General features: G+C 39.1%; 1 protein-coding gene across 1 annotated transcript in view; it reads left to right on the forward strand.

The window, feature by feature from the left end:
* The window catches only part of LOC126188380 (Down syndrome cell adhesion molecule-like protein Dscam2), a 445,363-nt gene that overhangs the window by 280,866 nt on the left and 137,037 nt on the right, over positions 1-27,460 (forward strand). The window contains exons 12-14 of the mRNA XM_049929979.1: positions 4,027-4,175; positions 13,974-14,105; positions 16,293-16,590. Coding sequence (XP_049785936.1) covers positions 4,027-4,175; positions 13,974-14,105; positions 16,293-16,590 — 579 coding nt within the window. The remainder of the gene's footprint in view (positions 1-4,026; positions 4,176-13,973; positions 14,106-16,292; positions 16,591-27,460) is intronic.

The raw sequence follows: 27,460 nt of genomic DNA on the forward strand, positions 1-27,460 counted from the left end.
TTACAACAGTTGTATGTTTTTGTTTGTTGGAGTTGGTTATTGGTGTGAAGGTACCTTAGAGCACTGGATGTAGGCTGTATGCTTTTTTTCATGTATTGCGTAGGTATTTTATCATTATTCTTCTGCCCTTGAAACTCTCACACACACTAATGAGTAGAAAATCTTAAGTTTCTTTGTTAATCACTGTGTTATTGCTTAACCATCTAGTTCACATTTTAAATCTCACATCAGTGACAAACTATAGTGCCTGATGGTTGTGCTCATTATGGGTTTATTAAGTCTACTTGCAAAATATTTTATCCATAGATCTACAATCATCAGTGTAAAATATAATGCAGTTTACTTTTTAACATTAAACATAATGATTGATAACCAAATTTCAAGACAGTTTGCACAAGCTAGCACCTGAAACGGCAGGCAAGTGCCAGTTCTTTTTGTGTTTACCTGTTTCTTACGTCATTGACCCATCCATGATAAACACACAAGTATATAGAGTAGATCATTTCTCTAAATTAAGTTTGACGTCTGATTCTTGGAAAGACACAATAAGGCAAGCAGTAATAATGTTACAAAAGGAGGAAAGGTAAAATTGGATTAAAGTTATACATAAGTGGTAAACTGACAGATTACACTGTCCAGTAGACATAACAAGTGAAACATAAAGAAAGACACCAGTGGAAAGTACCATATATGTTAAAGGGTAATATTCTTAGAGTATATATCACATCTAGATATTATAGTTCTAGAAGAGATTTGTTACTGTTATTTAGAAACACTTCCAAACCAAAAGTGTATCTACATAGTTGTTCAATCTCACATTGCATCACACACAAATTTTACAGACCTTGGAGGGCTTTTCACTCTGATTTAGAAACTTCCAAACTGTAAAAAGACTAGCCAGAAAAAAACTGCCTCACAGGCTTCTTAAACTTAGGCTTGTATCTACTAAATTTACTTCTGAAGGGAGAGCATTATAAACTTTTCTGCCAGTGTACTGCAAACCTTTTTGTACCATCATCAGATTTCACAATCACTGCAAAAGTCATGCTTCCCCTTTGTATTTTGTTCATGATATTCACTATTTACATCTCGGTGTTTTTACTGATAAAACACTTCAGCAAAGATAGATAGTTAAATCAAATGCTGACAAAAAAATTATGCAAGAGTCATTATCTGACATTTCCATGTAGTTAAAATTAGAGAGAGCACACTCATCTGTTTTTCATATACATGCCTGAAGTAGGCTGCGATCTAAATTTTAATTCATTTTTATGACTGACTTACTACGAGCCCTACATAAAAAACGATTTTTCTGTGCCATGTGAATAGAACTAATAAGAATTGGTGGTGATTGATAGTTTCTGTTTCTTGAGTAATTTTGGTCATGTTGCTGAGATAATGGTCAAAATCTAGGTGCATGTCACATGTTACTACTTAAATCACCAAAATAAGATTTTATTAGACATTAATTTCAAATAATGTATGACAAAGTAATACTTTTTTCCTTTTCTTTTTTTTAAAAAAAGAAAACAAAGATAAGATAGTGCAGAATAGTGTGTCCACAGTCCTTTAGTACTATAGCCCCCAGCATGATGTTAAACCATCCCTGTGTAGCACATTTAACTAAGAAAAGGGTTTTTATCAGTAAAACAACAACTCTGAATATTGTTAGACTGTAAAGATCATACAAAAGTAACAGTTAAGTTTAGCTCTCACTTTTGCACTCATTCCACATCTGTGACACGTGTACACAGACATCTAGATTTTGCCCTCTTCAGGACACTTCAGGATTACTTGAACTTTTTGCATCATTGTTTGACAGATGTGATGGTGGTGTGCCTGTGTAATGTGTCTCGAAGTTCTGCTTGATCTGTGTATCAGATTTGGTCTTCCACACTATGTCACAAACCACACCTTTCTGTGTATCGCCATTTCCAAAATATACATGATGCAAGTTGAAACGCCCTGTCCAATGCACCACAGGTTTCATTGCCCTGCTAATGTTGTTTTTGGAATAGTGAGAAACAAAATCCAGAAATACTAAAGTTATTTGTAGATAAAGTGCTTAATGTCATTGCCATGGTAGTACATTACAGATTAGTGGTGGTTATTTAAATAGAGTGTGTCAGTAATGTGCCCTTATTATTCTTCTCATTGTTTCTATGTCTTCAACTTCAGTATTTGGAAAGTGTCCTAGCTGTTCATAGAAAGCATAATGCTCATTATAGGTAGATAAAGATATAGAGTATGGGTCTTATTTTTCATTAAATTATCTACAATCTCATGATACAAGATGCTAGTGATGCCTCCGTATGTTCTCAACTTCTTGCCTGACTGATTCGTTGCCCAGTTATTAGAGAGGTAAGGCAATGGAGTGGAGCCCTTTCATTACACTCCACACACATTGCCACAAATCACAAGCTGTGTTGTCCTTTTTATACACTTGTCAAGAATTTTAATTCCATGCATAATAATAATAATAATATTAAAAATAATAATAATGTAATACTTATTTTTTCAGCAATTTGATCTCTTTGAATTCCTTCTCTCTCTCTCTCTCTCTCTCTCTCTCTCTCTCTCTCTCTCTCTCTCTCTCTCTCTCTCTCTCCCCCCCCCCTCCCCCCTCCCCCTCCCCTCCCTCCTTCCCTCCCCCTCTCCCCCCTCCTCCCCCTCCTACTGGTTGCTTCTACGATTATGAACACTGGTCTGAACACTGCGGCTATGCAAGTGTCTAAATGATGGGAATGTTGTTTCTCTAAGTCGTTTCCTCATTTGAACAGGAAGTCACCCATTCTTTTCTTTCTGTCTCCTCCCTCAACTTCCTGCAGTTTGCTGATCTATCTGTTGACTCATGACAGATTTGTTGTTGGCAGAAGGTACAGTCAACCTGTCAGGAATGTTATCTTCTTGCAATTAAGCTGCAAGCACATGTAAACAGGTAGATCCTCATAAAGGAGTGTAAAAGTAGCCTTTTCTGTATTAACTATAGCCTGTAGTTTCTCTCATTTTTCCCATTTTTGAGACCATTAATTTTTATGCTAATTTATTCTCCAAGAGAAATCTGGATTCTGATATACGTAAAAACATAAACATATCAACTACAGCACAACAAAAAGACTTTCACAATTAAAGCTTCAGCCATTGGCCTTTGTCAACAGCAGACACACACACACACACACACATGAGCGTGCGTGCGCCGCCCCCCCCCCCCCCCCCACACATATATATATATATATATATATATCTGTGTGTGTGTGTGTGTGTGTGTGTGTGTGTGTGTGTGTGCGTTTTTTTTTTACGAAGGCCAGTGGCTAAAAGCTTTAATTGTGAAAGTCTTTTTATTGTGCCTATCTGCGACTCAGCATCTCCGCTGTATGGTGAGTAGCAACTTTGCTCTCATAATATTGTTACATTCTGTCCTGAATTTTCCATTGTTTGACAATACTATTTTTGTCAGAGGTGAGAAGGGGGAGGTAATTGTAGTAACACTGTTCACATTTTACGTCGCACTTCACTTAGCGTAGACTGGGACAGTGCCCTAGGCATGCCCGATGTGAATTGACTGGGCACGGCCCGTGCTGCCTGAGCTGTTGTTGTTGTTGTTCCACTGGCAGAGGTCGTGCCCGAATTCTCGCATGCCCTCTGGTGGACGGGACTCTACTTGCGGCAACTACCGTCCGTGACGTGATGTGCCGATGTGCGCCTCCCGCGATCTTTCTGGTGGCTACTGCAGTAATAATATCCATAGATTCCTCCTACCCCTTGAATCTGTGCTTATGTACATGTTTACGATAAATAAACATAGAGAAAAATGCTTTGCAATTAAACTCATCCCAAGAAATATGTAAGATGCATACATAGAAATTGTGTACTATATCTCAAAACTTAAATGTTTTCTGCTTCTGGGTATATGCAAAAAAAGTATTAGATGTTTGAATAAAGTTTTGTTATTGTAAATGCTTGATCTCTTATGCTGCACACAACCATCATTACTTACACCTTCCTAACTTAGTGTCATCCCCACAGGGTCTCAGTGAAACAAGACCCAACTCCTGATGGGGTGACAGCAGAACTACAAATAGCAGCAGCTGAAGCTAGTGACAGCGGAGCATACTTTTGTCAAGCCAGCAACCAATACGGCAGTGACAAGCAGCTGGTACAGCTTCTTGTGCAAGGTTAGTGTAGAGGTTGCATGATAATGTCACTTTTGCTACATCACATTAGCTTGCTTGCTTCTAAAGACACTGTTGAGGAGCAGTTGCACTCATTACTTACATACATCATGTGAACTGCTGCTATATTGAAGAAAAAGCAATTTTGAGAAACTGCATGTACAAGACTTTGGTTAATAATTAGTGTTGAGGGACAATAACTTACTTCTGTCTGTACATGTGTAAATGTGTTGAATGAGAAACTTATTGAATCAGTACCTAGAGGGTGTGGGCTGGTAGTATCCAAGGACTGTGGAAGGGTGACACTGTTCAGTGTGTGATTTGACTGCAGTGTGTAATTAGAGTCTGCACAGAATACAGTGACTAACGTGTAGTGACAAATTTTTATCCAAAGTGCTGGGCAAGTTCATTCATCTGTTCGGAAGGGGAGGCCAATTCATGATGAGCTGCAGTGAGAGAATCAAGGCACACACCCTGCAATCTTTCTCAAATTATTTTACAGAAACTATTTGGTAGAAAAACACACGTTTACATTACTTATAGCCTCATATGTCAACAGAGAACTGAAGGTTTTACTCAAAATTCACCAGTCATGGTACTTCTCTGAAAGTTACAAATGGTTAATAACCCGGGTGAAAATAAAGTTCTGTTTTTGTTTCAGTTTCATCCAAATTCTTTTTAGATATTAACCAAAGCAGAGGTGATGGTAGATGTTTTTGAACTGTCATCATCCAAGTGTATGGGCATGGAGGGTCTCCACTTGATATTTACAAAAAATGGGGCATAGGTTCAGATTAGAATGGCACTTCCCTTCCTTCATTAGGTATTTCTCCTACAGCTCCCACCACTACTGTTCAGAACTGGATGGTGGAGTTTGCAGTTTAGTCTCCCCATGCCTCCCACCCTCTCTCTCCCCCCTGACTCTCTCCCTCTCCCTCGCCCCTTCCTCTTTTTCCAACTCCTGTCCCCCTTTTTCCAACTCCTCTCCTCATTTTATCCACCCGTCTCCCTTCCTATCTCCCCTCCCTATCTCCCTTTTCACTGTCACCTTCCTCTCCTTTCCTCCCTCCCTCCACCCATTCTCTATCCTTCATATGCTCTACCATTTAAACACCTTTCATCTTGTGCAGCTGCTGAGTCATCTGGTGAAGATCTGTCTCACATTATCCTGCTACCCCCTCCGTACCTCTTGTGTCCTTCCCTAACATCTCCCACCTCCCACAGCTCATGAATCTAAGTTGCTGACAGGAATAATATACAGAAGAATGGAAGAGAAAAATTAAATGTGTTTGATAATGACCATTTTGCCTTCAGGAAAGGTAGTGGCATGAGAAAGGCAGTGTTGATGTTTCTGTTCATGATTGGAGCAAGACTGAAGAAAAATCAAGATACATTTATAGGATTTGTCAACCTGGAAAAGCGTTTGTCAATGTAGAATGGTTCAAGATATTTGAAATTGTGAGAAAAATAGGAGTAGTAGAGAAATACAGGTAATATGCAATATATAAAAGAGCTAAGAGGTGAAAAATAAGACAGGAAGACCAAAAATGAATTTCTCAGATTAAAAATGGTGTAACACAGGGTTGTAGTCTTTCACCCCTACTGCTCAGTCTATACATTGAACAACCAAAGACAGAAATAAAAGAAAGGTTCAAGAGTGTGATTAAAATTCAAGTTGAAAGGATATCAGTGATAAGATTTATTGATTACATTGCTGTCCTCTCTGAAAGGGAAGACAAATTACAGAATCTGTCAAATGGAATGAACAGTCTAATGAGTACAGAGTATGGATTGAAAGTAAACTGGAAAAAGACAAAGTAGTGAGCTGTAGCAGAAATGAGAACAGCAAGAAACTTAACATCAGAATTGGGGATCACGAAGTAGACAAAGTTAAGGAATTATTCTACCTTGGAAGTAAAATAACCTACGACAGATGAAGCAAGGACATAAAAAGTGGATTAGCTCAGGCAAAGAGATGGTTCCTGGCCAAGAAAAGTCTCCTGGTATTAAACATAGGCCTAAATTTGAGGAGGAAATTTGTGAGAATGTGCATTTGGAGCACAGCATTGTATGATAGATAATCATGGTCTGTAGGAAAACCAGAATAGAAGAGAATTGACGTGTTTTAGATTTGGTACTACAGAAGAATGTTGAAAGTTAGGTGGACTGATAAGCTAAGGAATGAGGAGGGTCTCCTCAGAATTGGTGAAGAAAGAAATGTATGGTAATCACTGACAAGAAGAAGAGACAGAATGATAGGTCATGTATTAAGACATCTGGGAATAACCTCCACAGCAGTAAAGGTAGGTGTAGAGGATAAAAACTGGAGGGAAAGTTAGAGATGGAATACATTCAACAAATAATTGAGGACGTAGGGTCAAAGTGCAACTCCTAGATGAAGAGGTTAACGCACGAGAGGACTGACTAGCAAGTCACAGTGCACTCAATGAACACATAAGCATACTGTAAGTAAACATAACAACATTGTTCCAGCAACTATGTGGACTGAATGACAAACAAGTGTCAGTGTGGAAATTTTTCAAAATGTGATATCTTGTAAACTACTCTCACTAGAATCCTGCAACAAACACCAATGACATTCTAATTTACTCTACTTTTAATTTGTTAATGTCAATAGTCATTATTCCATTTAAAAAATGTGTGTGTGTGATTTAGCATAATTGATTATTTTTACTGCTTCATCAAAAACTGATTTTAGATTTGGGGGAATCTTCTTTATCTCAAGTGCTTGTCTATGCAGGATACAACGGGTAGAACTACAGTTTGGTGCTTTACTTTTTATTAGTGATACCACTTCCACTATTTTATCAGTCATTGCCTTGGCCCCATCTACAAATATCAACACAAACATTACAATTAAGATGTTTCATATGTTTATTTATTAGCCATTCAGCATGTTTACCACGCAATTGGCTTTGTCAAAATACATTTTACATGTTTCATAAAAGTATAGTTGTTACTAATTTTTACATTATACATTATGCATACATCTTTTCAGTAGTTAGTAATTTGTACATTTTACTCACATCACCATTTTACATATACATAAATACATAAACTTCTTACTAATCAGACAATTTCAGCAATAATAATTATACAGTTTACATTCAAGAATTAATTATCAGTTTTACACATTTCGGTAATGATAGTTAAGTTACTTCATTGTTTATACATTCCTTCCAAATTACTTCCAAGATATTCTTCAGTTGAGTAGTATGCTTTATTTTTAAGCCATGTGTCTAATACCTCCTTAAGTTTAAAGAGGGTGAGGGTTTTGACTAATTGTGGCAGTTTATTATATAACTTTAGACTTAGGTGTTTGTGACTGTTGTCGGTATATCAAGCGTGCAGTTGTTCGAGTGCTGTGCAATTGTAAATTCATTCTCTGTGTAAATTATTGTGTATTTCCATTTATGTATATTAAGCAATTATACATACAGAGACTTGGGATGGTCATTATGTTTAATATATTAAAGTGCTTCTTACAGGTTTCTCTTGGGCCCAATCCTTGTATACATCTAATTGCGTTTCTTTGCCATTTGAATACACAGTTTATGCCTACACTGACTGTTGTCTGTTATTTAGGTATGACTTAGTCAAATTAAGTGGTTTGTCTGCAGTACCATAATATTCTAATTTTTTAACAATTATCTCGCGTGATACTGAATCAAATGCTTTGCTTAAGTCTATGAGTGTTGCACAGGTGGTCAGTTTCCTTTCAAAGACATTGTGGATAGTTTAATTATTTGAAAAAAAATGTTTAACGTGTTAAAAAAATTCCTTCTGCCAGTGTTACTTGTCACTGATGTGCACATAAGCAAGTCTTCTTCGAGTAAATATTTATGTGGATATCATACAAATTATCAGCAAAATGGCCAGTCCCTCAACATCAGTCAACTTGTCCACTTGCTAGACAGACATGTTTGATAGAGGCTGTGAGATCATTAATTTCATGCTAAACAGTATTGTTTGTAAGTGGCACTGTAGAAAGAAACTTTTCAGATTTTTCATCAAATGCACATTGTGTTATGTCTATCACATATGGTTTTATTAAATTCTCAGCAATAGTGTGTGTTTTACCCAAATTTGATGCCTCTGTGACTTTTTCATTCACAGTTTTGCTAACATACTTCATAGCTTTTATCTTCTTAATAATTGTAATTTCGTACATAGAAAGAATTATTCATTCTTGTCTTTGCAGTCAGGATGTATAGTTTCTAAATGTCACTGCAACTTAGCAATTACCATGCAACTATTCAAAAGTAGCTTGTCACATAACATGCAAAGAGGTGAACTGTTAGAATCAACAAATCAAAGATTGATGTAAGTTTCGTCATACTGTCTTTCTCACCTTTTGTGAGTTGTTTGATGTCTTACTGGTTGAAAGCATGGAGCTTGAAGTCATTAAATGACCTTCTTGACTCTCAAAGCCTTGATCAGGAAACTTTGGTGTTGCGTCTTCCATGTGAACCGCCAGTGAACTTTCAGTTCAATATCTTGTTGCAACACTTTTAAGCCAACATTCCATTCTATCTTTTAAAATCAACGATTTGATTTTACAATTTGACAAACATAGAACAATATTGCCACAGGATATTAAATTTTACAACTCTAGTAAATAACAAACATGAATCAAATATACTGCTGTCAAAGAGCTCTGTGCAGATTGATCATGCCGAATTGGACTGTACATAGCAGTTGAAAGCTTGAGTAGGAACTGTACTTTGTGGTGCACAGCATTGGTTCATGTAGCCCCTGGGGTGGAGCATAGGCAGCAGAGAGGTGAAATCCTATGAGGTGATTCGAGGTGGATGCAGGTGAGAGAGAGATGGTAGTGGAATGTAGTTAAGACAGTGTGCAGTGACAAATGAAGGGAGAAAGCTTCAGTATGGCCACCACGTGCATGTGTAGTGACAAGTATTGAGTCGCCACATACCTGCTTGTGCAACTGTTTCTGATTGTAGAATTATTATGCTGTTTTTGCCTCATTTTTGGCTACAAACTGAGAAGAAAAAATAACTTTATAAAACCATCATTGATATAATATTTGTGAGACTTGCTTTTCTCAACATCTGACAAGACAAGACGTGATATTATTTTGAGAGAGCCCTCTCTGAAGTCTAGTGGAGGGCCTGGGCTCCAGGGAGCACAGAAAACATGTCACTGGAAGCATGTCAAATTTGCTCTTTGAGATTCAGGTTATGTGAGTGAACTGGCCACTCTGTGCACCTGATTCTTTGCTGTTGAAGATAATCTCTGAATGACTGAGTGTTTTCATCTTGTTGAGTGCACTCATCACCTGATGCACCAGCAGTAGGGCATACATATGTGTCAAAGATGCCATCTCTACACTTGCATATGAAGAAACCTTTAGATACCTGTATCCACTAGCCAACATAAAGACATATTTTCATTCTAAGTCATCCCTTAATGATGACAGGTTCTGGTTGTTTATCAGATCTTAATCTACCTGTTGTCACTTCGCAAGCCAAACTGGGACCCATCTGCAGACAGAATGCTTCTCTATTAACATTGCGTGTTGTGCATGTGCTATAGTACACACTGAAAATAGTTCCTCCTGCAACGTGCAATACTCATCTGTTTGGTTGTCTCATGTACACACCACCTTCATGGAGCCTTCCATGCCTTGTGTTCAATGATAAGTCCTTCCAGTGTGTGCAGCAATGGTAGGCCATGGGTGTAATGGTAACATCACCATTTTCCTGTGAGCACATAACAGCAAATATTGGTAGCCAATGTAGCCTTTGGCTGTTCTTGTCTGAACCTTCTGGATATTGAATTTGTGATTATACTTGTTGGTACTCTTCATGAACAACAGGAGAACTGGGTTGAACTGACAGTGCCATCTTTGTCAGAAATGCAGTTGTTTACCATGTTAATGGATTCTGCTATCGCTGTTTGGTAGAGTGATCACATATTTACAGACTGTGGATGGCCTTTCAAACCAAAAGCTGTTTCAAAAAATAAATTAATACTGTGGAACATTCACAGCAGTTGCTTGCTATGTCATGATGTTGCAAGTGGATTCAGTGTCCTGTTGGCTTCCAGTTGGCAGTTTTGCAGTGCACTACTGTGGTAACAACATACTCATCTTTTGTGGGAAATACTTAAGTTTTCCCAGTATGTTGTTTTTACAATTTTTCACTAATTCATGGAAAGCATTGTATTCATTGGGAATCTTGTGCTTTCATACATGGAGCTGCCATGATATTTCAGAGATTATAATAATGACAAACCATAAAGGCTGTGACTTGACTCTAGATGGAGTTTTCTTAGTACTGTGAATGAAATCATCGCCACACCAAAGTCAGCAAGGGAGCTGCACCCTTCAGTGACCCCATCACGGATGGATCTGGTCTCAACTAAAGCTGTCAAGCAATGAATAGGAGGGAGGGAAGGCTTGGAGATTTGTCGACTGAATCAGATCACAAATGACAAGGACCAAAAGATTTTCTCCAACTTAAGCGGCAATGTTTGTGACGGCAGTGAAATCCAAACAGCAGCATGTCTCAAACAGGGCGCATAATGGGAAAAAATCTATGCAATGTTCCCCAGTACTGGCCTGACATTATTTTCTGTGTTTTATAAATTAGTTTTAAAGTATTTGTTATCTGTATGTTTTATACCTTATTTGTTGAACAATATGCATATAAATATTGTACTTTTGTGTATTCCTGACATGAAATAAATATATGCATAGTGATAGGTATAAGCTTGTGCTTTTCATGTATGCTCTGCCATGAAGTTTGAGTGTGTATTATAATGATAGAAGCCTTAATTTTTTCTATTGAACAAAAATGTGTGAGTTATCATGCTGTCACTTCTGGGTCAGTCTCTTACAGAGACAGTGCTGTTTTGACTCAAATATAAGCTTACCACCTGAAATGTAGGTAATATGCCATAAAAGAGTGAAAAACATAGTTAAAATTTTTTGTGCAGTAATTACTATATTTTGCAAGAATGTGCAGACAAGTCAATTGAAACAAAATAATTCATTTAGTTTTTGTTATCATAACTCTTGAAATGGAAAACTGTAATGGATAACTACGTTACATGTGTTTTCTTTGTATTCATGAAAGCATTATAAATGGCATGATATTGCATTAATCTTGTAAACATCTTCAGACAACAGTCGTGTTCGTGAATAAACAGTAAAATTCAAAATTTCAGGTGTGCACTATTTACCCAATGAACAGTTGAGCTTTTAAACTTGTAAGGAATTAACAACTCAACAGTTGCCAAAATCAGCGTGAAAGGACATGTTTTTATTTGTATGTTAACAGCACTCACTAAACTGTGCACAATAGTGCTTATTATCTTCAAGGAGAAGTTTGCATGAAGTGCTGTTTGGTCAAAAAATGGGGTGTAATTTTTGATGTTGGAATTTGTAGTCTGGTGGAGACGACAGAATTTGAACCAGGATAACTACATGAAACAATTTAATAGTTAAACTTCATCCAGCAGAGATTATAAAGTCTCATATTTATTTTCTGGTATAATAATTGAAGACATGAGTGGAAAAATGGGCTAACACTTAAATGTAAAATCTTAGAGATAAGTATTGCCATCTGTTTCTGGGCATAAGAACTATCAAAATTGACATTGGTCTCACCCCTAAATGTCCTAATGTGATATTTAAGGGTGAGACTAGTGTCAATTTTGATAGTTCGCGTACCCATCAACAAATGGCAACAGTTATTTCTCAGCTTTTACATTTGAGGGTTATCCTGTTTTTCCGCATGTCTTCAATTCCCACACGAACTGAGATGAAACTGTAACTGACTGGGATGATATTCATACTACTAGCCACAAAATAAAATTTGATAGCAAATCTGTCAGCTTTCTCTCAATAACACTTCAGAAGCAATATCCACTTCATCCAGTGCATGCAATTCTTAAGTGCAATAATAGCTGAAGATTCATACAGGGTGTTTCAAAAATGACCGGTATATTTGAAACGGCAATAAAAACTAAACGAGCAGCGATAGAAATACACCGTTTATTGCAATATGCTTGGGACAACAGTACATTTTCAGGCGGACAAACTTTCGAAATTACAGTAGTTACAATTTTCAACAACAGATGGCGCTGCAAGTGATGTGAAAGATATAGAAGACAACGCAGTCTGTGGGTGCGCCATTCTGTACGTCGTCTTTCTGCTGTAAGCGTGTGCTGTTCACAACGTGCAAGTGTGCTTTGGACAACATGGTTTATTCCTTAGAACAGAGGATTTTTCTGGTGTTGGAATTCCACCGCCTAGAACAGAGTGTTGTTGCAACAAGATGAAGTTTTCAACGGAGGTTTAATGTAACCAAAGGACCGAAAAGCGATACAATAAAGGATCTGTTTGAAAAATTTCAATGGACTGGGAACGTGACGGATGAACGTGCTGGAAAGGTAGGGCGACCGCGTACGCCAACCACAGAGGGCAACGCGCAGCTAGTGCAGCAGGAGATCCAACAGCGGCCTCGGGTTTCCGTTCGCTGTGTTGCAGCTGCGGTCCAAATGACGCCAACGTCCACGTATCGTCTCATGCGCCAGAGTTTACACCTCTATCCATACAAAATTCAAACGCGGCAACCCCTCAGCGCCACTACCATTGCTGCACGAGAGACATTCGCTAACGATATAGTGCACAGGATTGATGACGGCGATATGCATGTGGGCAGCATTTGGTTTACTGACAAAGCTTATTTGTACCTGGACGGCTTCGTCAATAAACAGAACTGGCGCATATGGGGAACCGAAAAGCCCCATGTTGCAGTCCCATCGTCCCTGCATCCTCAAAAAGTACTGGTCTGGGCCGCCATTTCTTCCAAAGGAATCATTGGCCCATTTTTCAGATCCGAAACGATTACTGCATCACGCTATCTGGACATTCTTTGTGAATTTGTGGCGGTACAAACTGCCTTAGACGACACTGCGAACACCTCGTGGTTTATGCAAGATGGTGCCCGGCCACATCGCACGGCCGACATCTTTAATTTCCTGAATGAATATTTCGATGATCGTGTGATTGCTTTGGGCTATCCGAAACATACAGGAGGCGGCGTGGATTGGCCTCCCTATTCGCCAGACATGAACCCCTGTGACTTCTTTCTGTGGGGACACTTGAAAGACCATGTGTACCACCAGAATCCAGAAACAATTGAACAGCTGAAGCAGTACATCTCATCTGCATGTGAAGCCATTCTGCCAGACACGTTGTCAAAGGTTTCGGGTAATTTCATTCAGAGACTATGCCATATTATTGCTACGCATGGTGGATATGTGGAAAATATCGTACTATAGAGTTTCCCAGACCGCAGCGCCATCTGTTGTTGAAAATTGTAACTACTGTAATTTCGAAACTTTGTCTGCCTGAAAATGTACTGTTGTCCCAAGCATATTGCAACAAATGGTGTATTTCTATCGCTGCTCGTTTAGTTTTTATTGCCGTTTCAAATATACCGGTCATTTTTGAAACACCCTGTATGTGCCCTACACTTATCAACTCTATCTGTTTTTGTCAGGAGTTCCAGATGGTGTAATGCAGAATTTGCAAATACTGAGTGGTACTTCATCTGCCTAAGCTGCAGCTAACTTTTTCTCTACTAGGCTTACATCTACAGTCAGTTCTGTTCTTGAATGAAATAAAGTTTATTCTCTCCTAGGTTCCAAAGTTAGTAAATAATTCAAACAGCCTGAAATTTGTGTAGTATTCCTTTAGACTGTGGGTACGTAGAGAGAAGAGTTCTAAGACAGATTTCTGTATGACAGAGCCACCTCGCAGCCCAAGCAATCTCGAGTCGGTGATGATCAGCAGCCGATCAGTGAGTATCAAGTGGCAACATCAAACATCAGATGCTGCTGAGGTGACGAAGTATATAGTCCAATACAAGGAAGGTGAAGGTAAGCTTAAATGTATTGGTAAATTAAGCACCTATTCAGCTCCATAAAACGAATTTCATGTGGTTCTTTACCCATATGTATTGTGGATTACACTTTAATTTCATAATAATTTATAAGTAGTAGGCACTTTGCCACACTTTTCACACCGCATAAAAAGAAAAGAAGCAAGATTATAGATTAATCTCACAATGACATTCACATCATTAAGGGTGAAGTGTCAACTCGTGCAAGGTTGGGGGAAGGGATTTCTGAGGGTTATGTTTAATGTGCCATTATGACATTCAGCTGAAGTGTCCACTCCATCCTACTTTTCCTGCTGTAGACCGATTCTGTTGTTCACAGTAATTGTAAAAGCTGATTGCTCCAGTTATGAGGTACATGCAAAGTGGAATACAGTTTATGAAATTTAAGGTCTATTGAAATAGAAAGATAAAGGAAGCAGATCCTGCAGATTAAAATACTACCATGACTGGGCTCTCCATTTTAAGCTATGGCTGGTTTCAGAGCTGTGTCTATTATCAAGTGGCAGGCACGTGTACAAATATGCTAACATTAAATGCAGAGAAACAGTTCTTAATGTTGCTATAACCCTGTATATCATACTTGGATACACTGTAATTGGGTAGATAAGAGATCTACTCACCAAGGGGCGGCAGGAGAAAATACACATACTGATATTAAAATTTACAAGCTTTTGGAGCCACTGGCTTTTTCTTCTGGCAGAGAGCATTAACTTAGTGGTAGTCATACCAATGCAGTAGCTGAACAGAATTTACATAATAGCTGATACACAGCATGTTTTGTTTCACAGGTATACGTTCCTCAGTTACAAGGCAGATTACGTGGCAGTTGGGCTTGAAGGGGAAGGAAGGGGGTGAAGGAAAAGGACTGGTGAGGTCTAGAAGAGGGGTAGAGTATGGAAAAGTCACCCAGAAACACTAGTTTTTAGGGACTGCATTGTATGAGATTTGAAAATCTGGGAGCTGAAAGATGAGAGGTAGGGTAACACGCAAGACAGAGATTCATGCACAAGTTTATTAGAATAGAAATTTAAGTGTGTATGTGATAATGACACGAGGGGGTGTCAAAAACAAACAGGTCAGATAATGTAAAAGGGAGTGGAGAAAGGAATGGTTGCTGGAAGAAATGCTGTCACCAAAAAAATTGATGTAAATTAAGGCCAGGTGGGTGGCGAGAACCAAGGATGTATTGTAGTTCCCACATGGGATCTCTGAGAAACTGGTCTCTGGGGGAAGATTTCAGATAGTTTTGTGGTAGTCATACCATTGCAGAAGCTGAACAGAATTTACATAATAGCTGATACACAGCAAATTTTGTTTCACAGGCATATGTTCCTCAGTTACAAGGCTGATTATGTGGCAGTAGAAGTGGTCTCTTTGAGAATCGAGAAATTCTTGGACACATTTCCCTGTACATTTACTTCCTAATGGTGTTTGTTGCTGACTTGCGATTTGCATAGTCTCAGTTAAAGATGTAAAAAATAATCATCATATAGACTTGGACTCCTTCAGAATGGAAACAGGTTTTCCAGCTTTTGCACCAAGTACTAGTTAGCTGAATAATGGGGGAAGCAATAGATGGGAGCGATTTGAAGCAGTTGCGAAAATTGTTATGACTGACATGTATCATTCAGAATGTTGATTCCAGTACACAAATGGTTTGGCAGGCTACACATAGCTGTAGAGCAAGGTGGGCACATGATTAGCCCACTGGACTCATATTTGTTATGATAGCAGTTCAAATCCTTGTCCACCCATCCCGATTTAAGTTTCCTAAATCACATAAGGCAGATGTTGGGGAAGTTCCTTCAGCCGTATCCACTCCAGTTTCCTTCTCCCACTCCATCACCAGTGATCTTGTTGTTGACAGAAGCTTAAATTCTAATCTAGTTTCCTTCCTTCAAATACTTCTTTTTCAACAAGGTTACAAATTTAACACAATTAGATGTGTGGGTGAAATTAATGGAAAGTTATATCTTCGTCACATTGCCCCATTGATTCAGGTTTACATCATTCACCTGTTTGCATATTCCCTTTGATTTGCTTAATTGTCTTATTCAATTGTTGCATTCTAGCATAATCTTATTTGTAAGTGCACCCAAAAAATTCTGATGTGCCAGTGTTTTATTGTGTGAAGTAGTACAGTTATTATTCTATTGTTTAACAGGAATTTGGCAACAGCTGGAGAAGACTGAATCACCCTTGCAACTGTCGGCAACAATTGAAGACCTGAAGCCAGCCACCCGTTACACATTCCGTGTGCTGGCAGAGGGTCCGGCAGGGCAGAGTGTGCCTAGCGCAGAGCTGTCCGTGCGTACAGAACCCCAGAGACCAGCGGGCCCACCTCTGAATGTGTCCCTGAGGCCAGTGTCCTCCACAGAATTGCTTGTCACGTGGGCACCCCCACTGGCCGAATTGCAGCATGGTGACATTCAAGGCTACAATGTTGGATATCGTGAAACTAGGTCAGCTGATTAGCTCAAAATTGCAGATCACCTTCTATCCTTGTGTCTACATCATAACATCCCTGTTTTAGCACCAACAGAAGTTATTTGCTCGTTTATTTTCTAAGTAGTACTTGCATCTGTGTCTGTACAAGAGTGAATATCTTTATATTTGATTTATAGTTATGTTACTGTCTTTTCTTTTGGTTTCAGCAAGAGTATTTATTATACACATTTTCGTTTGTGTCTTGGCTGTACGAAAGTATTATCAAATGTCAAAGACTTTGGTTATTTAAGCACTTTTATACAAATGATGCAGTAGAAGTATATCCTATGAGTAGATAAGTCAAAATCAAAACTTAAAATTTCTTCAGATAGAAAATATAAAACAAATCAGATAGCTTCATCAGTTACTGAGGAATACAGAGAGATTTGCAAATGAACATGAAGTTATAAAGTGGCTTGGTGGTAAGTCGTAAAGTACCAGATTGCAAAACCAAAGTCTCATATCGCTTCTTTCACCTGTGGCAATGTTTGTTGATTTGAAAACTACTTAGGTGCCCCATCATTCAGAATCCACATTAAGCTTTAGGTCCCCCTGTAACTGGCTGAGTAAGTCTGTTCAATGGTCAAAGGAAAGCAATGGCATACCACCTCCAACAGGACTATTCCTAATAAAGCAGTGTAGTGTTTTCTGGATTGATAACTGATGTGCTTTATTTTAATTCATTTCTTACATTAGTTTGGTTATTTATAGTGTCACATAGAATCTGGAATCAAGAGTAAGTTTGTCAACAATAACTAACACTTCACACTGGAAACATGTTTATTAGGCACACACTAAATACAAACAGAGATGAACTGCATTCTTGAGCAGAAAGTCCTCCTGTTTACAATGAGATGACAAAAGTCATGGGATAGTGATATGCACATATACAAATGGCGGTAGTATCACATACACTAGGTGTAAAAGGGCAGCACATTAGCGGAGCTCATTTTTACTCACATGATTCAAGTAAATGGGTTTACGACTAGATTATGGCCTCACAACAGGATTTAATGGACTTCGAACATAGAATGGTAGTTGGAGCTGGCTGCATAGGACATTCCATTTTGGAAATTGCTAGGAAATTCAATATTCCAAAATCTACAGAGCCAAGACTGTGCTGAGAATACTAAGTTTCAACCATTACCTCTTACCATGGGCGACAAAGTGGCTGACACCCTTCACTTAATGACCAAGAGCAGTGGCACTTGTGTAGAATTTTCGGTTCTAACAGACAACACTGTGTGAAATAACTGCAGAAATCAATGTGGGATACACAATAAATGTATCTGTTAGTACAGTGTAGTAAAATGTGACATTATTGAGCTATGGCAGCAGATCACCGATGTGAGTGCCTTCGCTAACAGCATTGCATCGCCTGCAGTGCCTCTCCAGGGCTTGGACCATATCAGTTGAATCCTAAATGAATAGAAAACCATGACCTGGTTAAATGAGTCCCAATCCAGTTATTAAGAACTGGTGGTAGGGTTTGAGTGTGGCACAGGCCCCATGAAGCCATGCACCCAAGTTGTCAACAAGGCACTGTGCAAGCTGGTGGTGGCTCCATAATGGTGTGGGCTGTGTGTACAAGGAGTGGACTGGATCCTCTGGTCTAATTGAATTGATCATTGACTGGAAATGGCTATGTTTGGCTTCTTGGAGACCATTTGCAGCCATTTATAGACTTCATGTTCCCAAACAGTGATGGAATTTCTATGGGTGATAATGTGCCATGTCACTGAGTCAATGGAATTTTTATGGGTGAAAATGTACCATGTCACCAGGTCATAACTGTTCACAGGTGGTCTGAAGAACATTCTGGACAGTTTGAGTGAATGATTTGGCCAGCCAGATCACCTAATATGAATCCCATTGAACATTTATGGCACACTATCGAGAGCCCAGTTCATGCACAGAATCCTGCACCAGCAACACTTTTGCAATTATTTGGGGCTATAGAGGAAGACAGCCCAGTATTTCTGCAGAAAACTTCCAATAACTTGTTGAGTCCATACTACATTGAGTCATGGCACTACATTGGGCAGAAGGAGATCTGAGACGATAATAGGAGGTATCCCATGAGTTTTGCCACCTTAGTGTATATGTAAATGGAATGTTCCAGCAAGATGCAATGTTTTTTGAACAAGGAAGTCCCAGAATCTTAAAAAAAGAGGCCAGATCATAAATAATTACACAAGGACTCATTCGAATCAATGACCCACACATCACCAGCCAGCAGCTGTAACTGCCATGCCCTGGCAGGTGACGCACAAGTGGCATTCCTCTCCCTCCTGAATAAACATCTGATGTTTTGCCATGGATTGTAGCTTCAGAAATCTGCTAGCATGTAATCCTTCATAAAGCAGTGCAGTTTGACCCTATATTCTGGCCATGCTCTCACATCCCCACAGTAGCCATGTCATTCAAGTATAGTTACTTCCATTAGTACGAAGGGACTATCAAATAGGCCTTCATGTTCCTTGTATCATGCCACAGCACAAGTATAAGGCATAGTGCAAAGGACTGCTTTTGTCTGCTCAGTGTGTCATCATCATTTTTTACTTTGTAGGTGACATAGAAAAAGTGATATAGGGTTCAGTACAGGCCAAAGTAGAGCTGAAATAATTTTTCTGAAAGTCTCAACTTCAGCACAGATCTGAAGATCATCACTTGGTCACCTTGTATATGTACCAACCATCTTCTGTCTGGGTGAAGAGCTGTTTGATGTAATCATCAGCAGCATTTTCAAGTGGAAAGAGAAACAAGGTATCCATTATAGTTACAGCCTCTCAATTGCAGATCAGAAAAATGGCTCTCAATATGTACTGTTTTGCATTCCTTTGTTTCATGCGAATGTTGCTCCAAGTACTATCTGATCCCAAACACTCTGCTAAGCATCACTGAACGTTTACATCTAAGTGCATACTCTGCAAACCACTGCAAAGTACGTGGCAGAGGGTATGTCCCATTGTCCCGTTCACATATCCAGCTCACAAAGAATGATTGTTTGAATGTGTCTGTGCACGCTGTAATTACTCCAATTTTGTCCTCATTATACCTATGTGAGTGATATGTAGAAGGTTGTAGTATATACCCAGAATCATCCATTAAAGCCAGTTCTTGAAATTTTGTTAGTAGACTTCCTTCAAGAGTGTGCCAGTTCAGTTTCTTCAGCATCAGTGTAACACTCTCCCATGGTTCAGATGAATGTGTGACCATTAATGCTGCCCTTCTCTGTATAAGTTCAACATCCACTTTTAGTCCTAATTGGTATGGGTCCTGTACACTTGAGCAATACTCTAGAATGGGTCGCATGAGTGATTTGTAAGCAGTCACCTTTGTATACTGATTGCACTTCCCCAGTATTCTACCAATAAACTAAAGTCTGCTGCCTTCTTTACACACAACTGAGCCTTTGTGATCATTCCATTTCATTTGCATACAAAGTGTTGCACCCAAGTATTTGTATGAGTTGGCTGATTCCAGCTGTGACTCATTGATATTGTAGTCATAGGATACAATGCTTTTTGTTTTGTTTTGTGAAATGCACAATTTTACATTTCTGAACATTTGAAGCAAGTTACCTATCTTTGCATGATTTTGAAATCTTATCACGATCTGACTGAATATCTATGCAGCTTCTTTCAGAGAGTACTCCATTATGGATAACTGTATCATCTGCAAAATGTCTAAGGTTCCTATTAATAATGTCCTCAATGTTATTAATATACAACAAGAACAGCAAGGGGAACACATGAAGATATTGCACCATCTGACGATAACTCATCATTCAAGATAATGTACTGTGTTCTCTGTACCAGAAGTCCTCAGTCCAGCCACAAATTTCTCTTGATATCCCATATGATTGGACTTTTGACAATAAGCATAGTTGTGGTACTGAGTTAAATGCTTTTCAGAAGTCAAGAAATACTGCACCTGTCTGACTGCCTTCATCCAAAGCTTTCAGTATGTCATGTGAGAAAAGTGTGAGTTGGCTTTCACATGATCGACATTTTTGGAATCCATGCTTGTTGGCATCAAGGAGGTCATTCCGTTCAAGGTAGCTCATTATGTTTGAGTTCAGAATATGTTCTAAGATTCTACAACAAATCAATGTCCAAGATACAGGGTGGTAGTTTGGTGGATTGCTTCTGCTACCCCTCTTGTAGATGGATGTTACCTGTGCTTTCTTCCAATTGCTAGATATGGGTTTTTGTTTGAGGCATCTACAATAGATTAAAGTTAGACAAATTCATGATAGAAACCTGTAGAGATTCAATATGGTCCTAGAGCTTTGTTCAGTTTTAATGATTTCAGCTGTTTCTCAACACCACTGACACTAATACTGATTCCATTCATCTTTTCAATGGAATGAGGATTAAAATAGGGCAATATTCCAGAGTTTTCCTTTGTAAAGGAACGTTTGGAAATGCAGTTAAGCATTTTAGCTTTTGCTTTGCTCCCCATTTCAATTCCTGTCTCTTTTTTCTAGGGAGTGGACACTAACTTTGGTGCCATTAATAACCTTTACATACAACCAGAATTTCTTTGGGTTACAGTGAGAACATATCTGCCAACATCTTACTAAAATTCGTCTGTGGGTAGTTGGCAGTTGCCATACTGTGGATAATGTTGTATTGATAAATTAAACAAATCTCTGTGGCCAGGGATAATTACATTTGGTGCTTCATGCATCAGAATTACGTCTTCTATAGGACATTGGTGATTTCCAGAGTTTTGAAGTTCCTCAGCATTGCTCACTTCTCTGACAATTATGCCTCTCCATGTCAGTGATGGTTTGTTCACCATTAGTATTATTTGATGTTCATATGGGTGAAGTTATTAAGCACAATGTATGACATGCCATTACTTTATTGTTCTTAATTTACTGAGTATTAATCCTATATAGTATAGGGCCCACTGTATGCACAACTTGGCAAATTCGTTTTTATTTTACTTTGTGGCCAGATGTGCTTCCAGACACTGCAGCCATCAGTTATCTAAAGGAGGGAAGTCATATGCACTGCCTGTCTGTGAAATGTGTAATCTTTGTTTTTTATTATGATCATATTTTAACTGTTTGTGATCCGTATTTTCTGAGGCAGGAATTGGAGACCAGCCCAGATTTGCCTAAATGAGTGTCAGAAACCACCTGTGGGGCACAGCCATGGTTGTTAATCCATTGCGCAAATTCTATCCTGGCCTGGCCCTCCTTCCCATCTCACAAACTAACACACTGTGCAATATACTAAATGAGCAGGTCACTAATAGTTTATTATATCCTTTGTATTATTGGAATACAATAACAAAATCATGCCACTAGATTCAAATAAATCTTCATCTTTCCTGAATGCTTAACTGTTGTTGTTGTGGTCTTCAGTCCTGAGACTGGTTTGATGCAGCTCTCCATGCTACTCTATCCTGTGCAAGCTTCTTCATCTCCCAGTACCTACTGCAACCTACATCCTTCTGAATCTGCTTAGTGTATTCATTTCTTGGTCTCCCCCTATGATTTTTACCCTCCACACTGCCCTCCAATACTAAATTGGTGATCCCTTGATGCCTCAGAACATGTCCCACCAACCGATGCCTTCTTCTGGTCAAGTTGTGCCACAAACTTCTCTTCTCCCCAATCCTATTCAATACTTCCTCATTAGTTATGTGATCTACCCATCTAATCTTCAGCATTCTTCTGTAGCACCACATTTCAAAAGCTTCTATTCTCTTCTTGTCCAAACTATTTACCGTCCATGTTTCACTTCCATACATGGCTACACTCCATACAAATACTTTCAGAAATGACTTCCTGACACTTAAATCTATACTCGATGTTAACAAATTCCTCTTCTTGAGAAACGCTTTCCTTGCCATTGCCAGTCTACATTTTATATCCTCTCTACTTCAACCATCATCGGTTATTTTACTCCCTAAATAGCAAAACTCCTTTACTACTTTAAGTGTCTCATTTCCTAATCTAATTCCCTCAGCATCACCCGACTTAATTTGACTACATTCCATTATCCTTGTTTTGCTTTTGTTGATGTTCATCCTATATATCCTCCCTTCAACACACCATCCATTCCGTTCAACTGCTCTTCCAAGTCCTTTGCTGTCTCTGACAGAATTACAATGTCATCAGCGAACCTCAAAGTTTTTACTTCTTCTCCATGGATTTTAATACCTATTCCAAATTTTTCTTTTGTTTCCTTTACTGCTTGCTCAATATAGAGATTGCATAACATTGGGGAGAGGCTACAACCCTGTCTTACTCCCTTCCCAAGCACTGCTTCCCTTTCATGTCCCTCAACTCTTATAACTGCCATCTGGTTTTTACCTATTCCAAATTTTTCTTTTGTTTCCTTTACTGCTTGCTCAATATAGAGATTGAATAACATTGGGGAGAGGCTACAACCCTGTCTTACTCACTTCCCAAGCACTGCTTCCCTTTCATGTCCCTCAACTCTTATAACTGCCATCTGGTTTCTGTACAAGTTGTAAATAGCCTTTCGCTCCCTGTATTTTACCCCTGCCACCTTCAGAATTTGAAAGAGAGTATTCCAGTCAACATTGTCAAAAGCTTTCTCTAAGTCTACAAATGCTAGAAACATAGGTTTGCCTTTCCTTAATCTTTCTTCTAAGATAAGTCGTAAGGTCAGTATTGCCTCACGTGTTCCAGTATTTCTACGGAATCCAAACTGATCTTCCCCGAGGTCGGCTTCTACTAGTTTTTCCATTCGTCTGTAAAGAATTCGTGTTAGTACTTTGCAGCTGTGGCTTAACTATTGGATAACATTCCCTACTTGCGGATTGTTTTCTTCCGACACAAGAGCATAAATTCTGTATGCTACTTGGCTTTGTTTTGTATACTTCCTCTGACCAAGGGTTCACACTCAACCACATATGTAGACCTCATTTTAGCGACTGCCACATGCTCGAGAACAAGTAACCGTAAAACTCATTGTTGAGCTCAGAGATGCTGAACAACACATTTGTCGTGTTTCATAGAGGCTGTGTTTATTCATATGTTAATCAAGATGCAGCAACACAATGGTGACATTAGATTCCTGAAACTCTTAAATTTTCGTCCATGAATTCCTCATGTGAATTACAACTCCAAGAGAAGGAAGACCAAACAAGCTGTCTGCACAGGCCTCAGAAGGCCAAACAGTAACGACCAATCGCCATGTCATCCTCAGCCAAAGGGTGTCACTGGATGCGAATATGGAGGGGCATGTCATCAGCTGCTCTCCTGGCCATCGTCAGTTTTCATGACCAGAGCCACTACTTCCCAGTCAAGTAGCTTCCCAATTGGCCTCAGAAGGGCTGAGTGCACCCCACTTGCCAACAGCACTCGGTAGACCCAGACGGTCACCCATCCAAGTGCAAGTCAAGCCGGACAGCGCTTAATTTTGGTGAGCTGATAGGAATTGGTGTTACCACTGCGGCTAGGCCATTGGCTAAGACAAAACAAAGACACAACTGAAAACACCCAAATAGTCAAAGAAATATTGCAGATTTGTAACAAAGTTTATGTGTATGACTAATATACTGTGTGACTAATCGAAGTATGACCAGTGTAAGTTTGCAAGTGATATTGTGAGCTGTGGCGCTTACAGAATGTAAATATTTCTTTGGTGGCAGATTGTAGAGAGATCCTGTTCAACTGCAGCGCTTGATTTAGTGTATGGCTGGCCATTGTGTTAGGGTGAAAGTGTTCAGTATTAGCAGTGATGTATCACAGGATGTTAGATATACCCTACTCACAATCAAATCTTTTGTGCCAGCTTGGAAAGAAATACTAATAATAACATCATTCATAATGGTGATTAAGTAGTAAGCATATGAAGTTATGTACAGGAAAATGTAAACTAGTGAACCATAGTACAACACCTTTCTGTAATGGAAAGTAAAATGATGAGTTTGTTATCAGTGGTAAAGACTAGAATAATTGTGAACTTGACTACATCCTATGAAATATAAGCTGTTTCAAGATTTTTAAAGTAGACACATCATAATCATACTCTCATGAAAGACAGAAAAATTGTCTAGTAGACTATCATGAAACTTAATCATAGATTTAAATGTAAATAATTGTAGTCATACAAACAGACACAAATTTCCTTAACCAGATTAAATTTATAATAATTGGTGGCAAGTAGCAGGTGTAACCATACCATGCTCACTAAGTTGATGACTGATTGCTTCAAACAGCCTCTCATTGAGACACTCTTGTTGTGGAAATTTCTCTGGATACAAACACTGAATAGCACTGTCATTACCATAATTTTATGCTAATCTGTACATCACATTGGCATCTGCCAACTTTGCAGTTTTGTACATTTTTATTTCACTACTAGCTGAGTGCCTGGCATTGCCCAGGTATGTATATATTCCAGTCATCTATCAGCCTCCTCCTCTTTCTCTCCCTTCCCCCCTCCCTCTGTCCATCTCCTTCTCCAACCTCTCTTTGTCCATTTCCTCCCAACTCTCTTTGTCCACCTCCTCCTCTTTCCTTCCTCTGTCCATCTCCTTCTGTTCCTTTTGTCTGTGCATTTCTTCCTCCTCCTCTCTCTGTCCATCTCTTCCTCCTCTGTCCATCTCTTCCTCCTCCTCCCTCTCCCTGTCTATGTCTTCCTCCTCTTTCCTTTCTCTGTCCATCTCCTCCTCACCCTTCTCTGTTCATCTCTCCCTCCCACTCTCCTTTTCCTCCTATATGTGTCCATCGCCTTCTCGCCCTGTCTTCCTGTCCATCTCCTCCTTTCCCCTCTCTTTCTATCCATCTCCTCCCCCCCCCCCCCCTTCTCAATCCACAGTCGCTACTTCATTTGTGGTGCAAGAAAAGTTAATCTTACACCCTACAAAAGTGAGTGGACCAGCAAGTAGCTCTTGTTGGGACACTTGGTTTGGTCTGAAATCAAAACTGCTAACAGTCTTGTACACTGGAACCCATACCCCAATAGAAGGTTGCTGGTTCATACCCCACAGTATTTATTTCCTGATAGTAAGTAGTATGTGTGCCAGATTTTGTTGAAATTGATCTAGGGGTTTAGGAATAACTTTTACACATGGCTTTGCCCATGTATACATGTAACATACATTTAACATATTTCACACATTTTTGCACATGTATTTCACTTTTATCTCTAGTAAATTTCATCTTACTTTTTCGTTTTCATAAAGCTGAGTGTTTACGGGATCATATCTCATGAACAACATGGTGTAAAATGGTGTATTTTTGTAATACATTCAGTGGCATGTGTAGATACTGTCTGCATAACATGTTGCAAATAGAGGTAGTAGCAAAGAAATAATAAATTTAAATGTCGCATGTGATGCGGCACTCTCCTCTGTGTTTATGACATCATATCTCCTGAACTGCAGGTCATACCATGATATAATCTTGCAGGTACACTTAGTGGTACATGTAAATATTGTTTGCAAAATGTGTCATGAGTATAGTTAGCAGTAAATAAATAATAAATCAAAATGTCAAGCCTATTGCAAGTGACTAAATATTCATACTCCTAAGTACTGGGTAAATAAAGTCTGGGCATTCGCACCTTCTTTATCACCCCACCCCCACCACTTTGATAGGTAGGTGGTTCTTACCCCCACATCAATTCTTTCCAGACAGTAAGCGATATGTGCACCACAGTTGGTTGAAATTGGTCCTGTGGTTTAGGAGAAGATGTGGAACATACATACATACATTTTTCTGATATGTATGGATACTGGAAATCATATTGGTGATGAACACTGCTAACTGATTATATACTGATAAACGTCCATGACACAGTGTGTAAGAAAAGCAATGAAGAGAGACATTTTAACCTGAAACTCAGTGAAATGTAACACAAAGTACTGGCCATGAACTAAGCATTGCTTATTAACTAGGTTTAACCAAGAGAGCATTTTGAGCATTCCTTATAAGGAAGAGTTTCATTCTCGTGCTGCTTTGTTCTGTTTCTTTATGTTTCCTGTTATTTTAATCCACTATGAAAAACTGTGGAAAATTAAGTCTAATGTGTAAATAAAGGACATCCAAGTAGTTGTTCATATAACAAACAAACATAAGCCAAAACATTGGTCCACACATGGAACACAATACAGCAGTGTTTCTGTGTGGCATATATTTGACAAGTCCGTGGTAGGTTTCTAGAGGTATGTGGCACCAGATGTCTATGCGCTGGCCATGAAATTCCCATAAGTTATGGGCTGGCCATTTGTGGACACAGAGCTGGCACTCAATCACACCGCATGAGGTGCAGGTTAGGTTACTTTGGTGCTGCAAACATCAGTGTGAGTCAACTATTATGCTTATCAAACTACTGTAGGTTGATTCCGGCTTTGTGACATGGTACTTTATCCTATTACAAGATGCCATCAAGGGAAAGACATCTAGCGTAATGGGTGCAGACGGTCCACAATATTGGTCACATAGTCCACAGGCCTCATGGAAGTCCTAGTGGGTGTCCAGCATAGCATAACACTGCCCCACTGCCCTGTGTCAATAGCATGGTGCCTGTTTGAAAAATTGTTTGCCTGGTCAACACCGAATGCAGATGCTACAATCTACCTCGTGTAGCAAGAAACATGATTCAACTAACTTGGTGACACATTTCCATTGATCACGTGCTCACTGAAATTGTAATTGAGCATGTCGGTGGATCAAAATGGTAGCACATAGTGGTCATCCGCTATGGGCCCTCATTGTTCAGCATTGTTCTGAATGATGTACTCTGAAACACTTGTGCCTGCACCAGCATTGTACTCTGTCATCTGATCTGCCACTGTTCACCACACATCTTGTTTTACAGAGTGGTCAAATATCTGACCTCCCTTGCA

The sequence above is a fragment of the Schistocerca cancellata genome, chromosome 5 (genome assembly GCF_023864275.1).
Source record: "Schistocerca cancellata isolate TAMUIC-IGC-003103 chromosome 5, iqSchCanc2.1, whole genome shotgun sequence".
Taxonomy (NCBI): domain Eukaryota; kingdom Metazoa; phylum Arthropoda; class Insecta; order Orthoptera; family Acrididae; genus Schistocerca; species Schistocerca cancellata.